At 40.0% G+C, this 7,841-nt stretch overlaps 2 protein-coding genes across 2 annotated transcripts; both read left to right on the top strand.

Moving 5' to 3' along the window:
- The first annotated feature begins 1,445 nt into the window (after positions 1 to 1,445).
- LOC133334726 (triadin-like) lies at positions 1,446 to 2,486 on the top strand. Its single transcript, XM_061543053.1, has one exon. It carries the CDS (start codon positions 1,446 to 1,448, stop codon positions 2,484 to 2,486), a length of 1,041 nt encoding a protein of 346 aa, XP_061399037.1.
- A 4,066-nt stretch (positions 2,487 to 6,552) lies between these two features.
- On the top strand, positions 6,553 to 7,440 carry LOC133334725 (cytosolic Fe-S cluster assembly factor Nubp2 homolog). The gene is made up of 2 exons (XM_061543052.1): positions 6,553 to 6,663; positions 6,781 to 7,440. The coding sequence occupies exons 1-2, from the start codon at positions 6,553 to 6,555 to the stop codon at positions 7,438 to 7,440; spliced, it is 771 nt and encodes a 256-aa protein (XP_061399036.1).
- Positions 7,441 to 7,841: the final 401 nt, after the last annotated feature.

The following is a 7,841-nucleotide window of genomic DNA, read 5'->3' as shown; positions in this document are numbered from 1 at the left end:
GGAAGTTTGTGTTCCCACCAAACCCTGTTATGTGGTTCTAAATCGCCATGAAATCGATGCATATTTTAGGGAAAAACATCAAGCACCCAAAAAACAGTTTCCAGAGGAAGAACAGAAACATCAGGAACAGCAGCAAAGTAAAGAAAGTCTGGCCAGTATTCTAAGACGTAAAGTTTTAAATGGCGAAATCGATATCCACAATAATCCCGCATATTTAAACGATGATGGTCAAAGATCCACCACTTGGTCACCCACCGAATTGGTAGATACCAATGCCGTGGATGACGATTCGGATGATAATGAAAAGGCTAATAATCAACCTGGCGGCTATATATTAACGGAAGAGGATCGATCAACAACATGGTCTCCCACAGTAATGGTTGAGCCGGCAATCAATCATGATTCCCATACCCAAGGCGGCAAAGAAACACTAAAATCTTGTTTGTCATCGAAAAGCAACAACAACAACAAATCTCAAAATGACAATCCAAAATCGCTTACCTTTAATTCAATGGTGGAGTTAATACAATATTCACCAAGTGTATCATATACGAGCTCAATTGATTCGGATAGTTCGCTGGGGCCAAGAAATGACCAAGGGGATTTTGGGAGGGCGAGAAATACAAATATTTGTACACAAGGGCCAGAAAATGACCTCGCGAATAATGGAGATGGAAAGCAACAACAAAATAATTCTAACAACGATAATGGTTTGGGTTCAACTGGGGAAGGGGTTCCTAAATGCTTTAATTCTCCTGAATTTGGTTACTCAAATGCCGCAAATATTTCCCATAAAGATTCCGAAAACGGCCGAAGTTCTTCATCATCATCTTTATTGGAATACCATCATGAAGAACATTATTTTGAACATGAAATTGAAATCCAAACAACTGCCAGTGAAATGGTGGGTACCAAAAATCTCCAGTCTACAGGTGATGATGATATACCCACTCCAATTTATCTATTTAGTCATGATGAAATGTTGAAATTTACGCACACCAACGATCCGTTACAAGTTTCCTCAACATGCCATAATTTACCTAAAAACCCCATGATGTCACCCTCGGAACAAGAAGTATCCTCATCACAGGATCAAACAGCTGGAAAGGTAACATCAAATGATGGCAAGGGAGGGGAAGGAGGTGATTGCAGCAAGAAAAAGTTAACCTCTAATGGTGTTCTACAAAATAATCAAGTCGACACAACAAATAATCTATTGACGGAGATAAATGTGGCGCCCACCTTGGATAGTTTTATTGCCACATCGACAATAGATATTGCAGCTTTGGGTGGTGGCATAAAAGATAATAGCAAATCAAAATCAAGTTTTAAGGAAAATGATAAAGCCGTAACCCCAACTGAGTCCTCCAATAGCTTGGAAAAATCGAAAGGATTCTAAATTCAAAATTCCAAAAATAAAACGAGATTTTAATGAGCGATCAAATATGGCCATAACTCAAAATTCCTCCAAATCCAAGCCGCCGCCAACAACACTGAAGGCCCCACGAAATCCCTTTGTAACCCGATCGGCGGCAGCTGGAAATGTTCAGGAAAAGAAAACCATTCCATCAAAGGAAATTCACGAAAAATCACTGCAGGACTCAAAAGAACCTCCAAGGCGACAAAAACGTGAACGTTCAAATACGCCCAGTGATAATGAACAAAAGGAAAGGAATCAAAATAATGCGAAAATGGATATGAAAAAGGAGAAGACGGAAACAACAACCATGTCCCGTGATGAAAAAATGGATAGGTTAAAGGCGAAAAGGGATAGATCTAGCACGCCCAGTGATGGTGAACAAAAAAGGCCCACAAGGAAACTCAACGAAGAAACCAACAAACCAGACAATACAAAAAAGGAACAGGGCGATAAGGATTCAACAAAGAATTTGAATACAAATTTAAAGGTAGATAAAGGGGAACGTTCTGCCAAACCCAGTGAAAAGGAGCTTAAAAATTTAAAACGGAAAATTGCCGAAGAAATCATTAAAGCGAATACTAACCCCAGAAAAGATAAACCCGATAATGAAACTAAGAAATCTAAAGCATTCGAAAATAACATTAAAGAAAAATCCCACAAAAAATTGCCAACTAATGAAAAGCAAATAAAAGGAGAACATAATAGAAAAGAGAAGAATACAAATTCCGAAGAAATTTCAAGCCAAAAATTATCAAAGAAGGAAAACCCCAGATCCCTGGAAGAGAAACACAAAGCATCTTCAATTGATACAAATAAAGATAAAAAATCATCTCAATTGCCGAATGATCACCCCGAAATATCTAGTTCAATTTTTTATTCCAAAAATGAACAGGAAACAAAGGAACAATTTAAACATTCAAAATTAAGTGGTGAAATAAAAGAGACCACAAAAAGTCAAAACAAGAAAATTATCCATCAATATGAATCGGTAAAACATGTTATAAAAGTATCCGGTATAGAAACCTCCAACGATGCCGTAGTACGTAAAAAACCAAGAACTAAATAATATTTACGTTACAATGCGGTAGTACGTCAACAAATGATACGCAATGTCACAAAGTCTCTGTTAGAGAGATGAGGAAGATGAAGAGATGCGTTAACTTCAATCGAAGTAAAATTGTACAGGTCAGGCTTTAAGTTATTATTAAGTTTTTTTATTTTATTTGTTGTAATATAAACATAGTTGTAATTTTCTTAGCCATATAAATATGTACAATAACTACATGAAATAAAGATCTAATTTGTAAAATATAAAAATATTTAAATATATTTTTTAAAATACATTTTTTTTTTTTGAAACAAAAAAATCGCATATAAATGATTGAAAAAACAAACCCTTAAATTGTCGATATACCGACCACATCATTCCCAAAGTCTCATCTCTAAATATGCCAGCAAAGGTGAATTGAGCGGAGCCTCTTGAGGCAGTATTCATCTTCAAATATATGTATGAAAGACATTTGTATCATGGATTTCCAGAATCCATACCCTTTAAAGTGAAGCAGAGAGTTATTCCAAGACTCCATACGTTATTAGTAGTATTCTTCCACGCGAGGAATATCAAAATATTCGCCACGAAATCTTCGGAAGTGACTTACTTAACTGGTCAAGACAGAACATTTATTTCATAAGCGGAATTTAAAAAAGATTTCCAGGTCTTGTGCGCATTTTTTCCAATTTGAAAGACCGTGCTTTGATATGTCATCCTCCACTTAATCTTTTCATTCGTAGCCTTCCCCTTCTGCCAGAACCTTCAGTACGTTCGATTTTATATGTCTTTTGAGCTGGGGCATTCTCATCCATTCGCACAACATGGCCTAGGCACCGTAGTCGCTGTAGCTTGATACGTCTGACAATGCCGATGTATGAGTTTCTAAACTACATACTGGGACCATAGTAGCATCTGTTGGCCAACACTATCCTTCTCCGAATTTAATTTCGCAGGATTGCCGAACGCAGACATTGCTTTAAAAATTTCTGAACGGATAGAGTTGTCGAATGCGGCTTTATAGTCGACAAATAGGTGGAATGTGTCGATGTGTTTTTTGTGGATCTTTTCCAGTATTTGGCTCAGAATGAAAATCAAGTCAATGGTGGATTTGTCAGGGCTGAAGCCGCATTGGTATGGCCCAATAATGTCATTGACCATTGGCTTCAGCCGTGCACACTGCACGCTGGATAACACTTTATATGCAATGGGAAGAAGACTAATTCCTCTATAGTTGGCACATATCGTCTCCTATTTTGGGCATGGAACACAGGATGCTGAGGTTCCAATCATTGGGCATGCATTCCTCTAATCAGTTGGTGAATGCTTGGCACATTGAATTGTTCGGCTGGTAATGTGTCGTCACCTGCTGCTTTATTGTTCTACAGCCTCCTATTTTGGGCACGGAACACAGGATGCTGAGGTTCCAATCATTGGGCATGCATTCCTCTAGTTAAATTGTTCTAATCAGTTGGTGAATGCTCCTGATCAGCGTCTGACCACCGATCTTGAATTGTTCGGCTGGAAATCCATCGTCCGACCTCATCTTGGCTAAGTGGTATACAATCTATACCGTCGTCTCTACTTGGTTCTGGGGTATATTCTTCACCGCCACTATTTGATACCAGAAACTTTTCAACATGCTCCTTCCCGATCCTCAACACGCTATCAGTATCTGTCACCAGATTTCCTTCTTCATCTCTACAGGAATAAAATTTCCGGACTTCATTCTGACTACGTTACATCTCGATTCAATCTTCTCTCTCCCTTACTCCCGATAATTCTTTCTCGCATTACGTGTTGCTATGTTATAACAACAGCTATAGATGCAAATAACGCCTATAACCATCAACATTCATTTCTATGGGGGCTTTAATAATACATGGACCTATTAGGTTAGGTCTGGGTATGTGAAGTCACTAAATGTGACTGCAGTACACGAAGACCGTCCGGTCCATCACCCATGAAAGATATGGAGAGATCTATAGGGCAGAAATGGGATAGAGAATACAAAAAGCTAATAATAGTACTGCAGAATTTTGGACAGAAAACATATTACGAGCTAAGGTTGCACTTTCCCAACCACTTTAGGTTTCTCTAATTTCAGCTTTACTCAGGTTCAACAGTGAGTTTGTTCTCTTGGGAGACAGAGTCGGCCAGATAAATCTTGTGCCACAGTTCATTGCCTCGTTCGTCGAAGAACGCCTCAAAATTCCGGAAAAGGTGACAGATTGGTGGTTTTATTGATTGCTAGATCTGTGTATTGAGATCCTCGTCTAGCTAGTTCGTCTGCTTTTTTCATTACCCATGTGTCCTAGTAACCAACACAGCCGATAACTGTTAAGTTTTTCCAAAACTGCTCTACACTCGAGGACGATGTCAGACTTAATGTTACTGGATTTAAGAGCCGCCTGACTATCCACAAATATAGTCACCGGTTCAACGATCTCTGCATCCAGACTTTTTATCAATTCCGCTGCCTTCCAAATCGCGAAAATTTCAGCTTGGCAAACACTACAGTTGCTATCCAACTTGTAGGTAAGCTCATGGTCTAGCCTTTCACAGTAGACACCAGTCCCTGTACCTTGTATCTTGGGTCCGTCCGTATAAAAAGCCACACCATCCAGAGAAGGGTTACTCCGGTTCCAATCGCCTCTACTGGGGATAACATCTACATCGTCTAATCTCAGGACTGGTAATGTATAGTGGCTGATTTTTACGTGTTTGTCCAATGTGATAACTTGTTCGTTCAGGATAAATCCATGCCCGTAAACACAATTTGGCCAATATTTTGTTCATGTATCCTTAGGGCGCTGCCTGACACTTAATGATGAGAACCAGAGGCCCTAAGTTCAGCATTACGTTCAGAGCTTCTTGTGGGGTACTCCTCGTGGCTCCAGTTATGAGAATCGAGGCGTCTCTTTGTACCTTGTCTAGTTTGCCGGATGTCGACTTATGGCACAGGCAGTGCCACCAGACATGAAATCCATAGAAAAGTATGGGCTTTACCACGGTGTTATACATCCAGGGTATAGTCGATGGTTTTAGCCCCCAACTTTTCCGAATGGAATTCTTGCATGCATAGTGTGCAATCTGCCCTCTCTTCGCCCGATCCTCAGCGTCCCTGGTCGCATCGTAGTTGACAGTCCATGATTGTGCCAAGGTATTTTGCTTCGGACAAGAGATGAAGCTGCACTCCATCCAGCAAAAACCCCGAGCTTACGTTTCCTAGTGAACATTGGACTTACTCTAAGGCCGTGTGCTTGGCCCAGTCCGTGACTGGTTTTGCCCTCTCTTCGCCCCATCCTCAGCGTTCCTGGTCGCATCGTAGTTGACAGTCCATGATTGTGCCAAGGTATTTTGCTTCGGACAAGAGATGAAGCTGCACTCCATCCAGCAAAAACCCCGAGCTTACGTTTCCTAGTGAACATTGGACTTACTCTAAGGCCGTTTGCTTGGCCCAATCCGTGACTGGTTTTGAACCCCGCTTTTTTGAAAAACTCCCTAAAATTCGAACTAGGGTCATTATGGTCCATCACCAATTAATGATATGTGGATAAAAAGATGTGGGCCTTAGAATCCTACAAAAACAAGAAAATTCGTTCGCGTAGCCGGTGCTGATATCTGTCCGTAGAAGAAAGAGCCCCCGGCCGCGTACCCGTACTTCCGGATCAAATAACTGGGTAGGTCCGCCAAGAAAAAATATTTCCCTACAATTGGGTTCTGAAAAAAAAACATTAATAAAAACTGAACATTAATAAAAACTGCACCAAAAAATATGGTTGTAAAAAGCGTGTCGAAGCCGATTGACCAAAAACCTGCTCCACCGCATTCGAAAAAATCGTTCCGCTTTGTTGTCTGCTCCATGTTTGCTGCTTACAGCTGTTTTTTATGTTTTGCCCACTTCCCATTCGTAAATATGATGCGGGTTTATCTCCATTGCTTTCATCAGTCATTCGTAACATCATACGTTTTCATTGATTTTCCCTCCAACTCATTTCGTTAGTTCCTTTTTGAGAATCATATCATCGTTCAATTGATTGCATTAAATCAGCAGTGTGGAACTACACAACTCCATGTCAAGATGTTGGACAAAGTAAAACATGTTATATTGGTGCTGTCGGGAAAAGGTGGTGTTGGTAAATCCACCGTCAGTACACAATTGGCATTGGCCTTAAGGGAATCTGGTTTGAAGGTATGTTGAAAAAAGTGTATTCATTTTGTGGAACACAGGCGGCTTTATATGGGACTTTGTGACCCTGTTTTGTTTGCATTATCATCACTAACTTATGACACTTCCTCTCACCAACAGGTTGGCTTATTAGACATTGATTTGTGTGGCCCATCAGTTCCATATCTTTTGGGTCTGGAAGGTCGTGACATCTATCAATGCGATGAAGGTTGGGTCCCCATTTACACGGACGAAAGTAAAAGTCTGGCTGTCATGTCCATCGGATTCCTGCTGAAAAATCGCAATGATCCAGTTATTTGGCGTGGTCCGAAAAAAACTATGATGATTAAACAATTCCTTACCGATGTCAAGTGGGATGAGCTGGACTATTTGATCATTGACACACCACCTGGTACTTCAGATGAACATATCACCGTTATGGAATGTATGCGTGATGTACGTTGTGATGGTGCCATAATTGTTACCACACCACAAGGTGTTGCCTTGGATGATGTCCGCAAAGAGATAACATTTTGTAAAAAGACCGGTATCCAGATATTGGGTATTGTAGAGAATATGAGCGGTTTTGTTTGCCCCCATTGTACGACATGTACGAATATTTTCTCATCAGAGGGTGGTGTGGAGTTGGCCAAAATGACGGGGGTGCCACATTTGGGCACGGTGCCCATCGATCCACGTGTTAGTGTTTTGAATGGTACAACACGTTCGGTGTTAACGGAATTACCGGAATCGGGAACGGCGGCCACTTTTAAGTTGCTGGTTGAGAAAATAACAGCGTAATGAATGTTTGATATGTGTCTTTTTTTATTTTGTATATAAAGAAATTATAGTTATAAAGTATACATTGTGTTGTGATTGCAGAAATTTTGCGGGACTCACGATTACTAAGCAATATTAGAGCAAAAAGCACGATGACTAGAGGTAAGAACAAAAATTAACAACCCTATAAAATAGTATGATTTCCATCATAAAATTCCTGATAGAATCATCCTGAAAATCGATTTAAAACTACGACTTTTATATTATGACACAAAATTAGAAAACAATACTTCTTTCTGTGTATTGATCGAATTGGAATTTGAAAGACATCCCTACCACCTCACTGTGATATCTGATCCACATCCGCGATATATACGACAAGACTTCAGGTGCTTTCGTTTAGTCATCCAAGACTTCATTCT

The sequence above is a fragment of the Musca vetustissima genome, unplaced genomic scaffold, assembly GCF_032173495.1.
Source record: "Musca vetustissima isolate MV318-11 ecotype Yass unplaced genomic scaffold, APGP_CSIRO_Mvet_v1 utg65745, whole genome shotgun sequence".
Lineage (NCBI taxonomy): Eukaryota > Metazoa > Arthropoda > Insecta > Diptera > Muscidae > Musca > Musca vetustissima.
The sequence above is the reverse complement of the archived record's forward strand: the minus strand, read 5'-3'. Positions and strand labels throughout refer to the sequence as shown.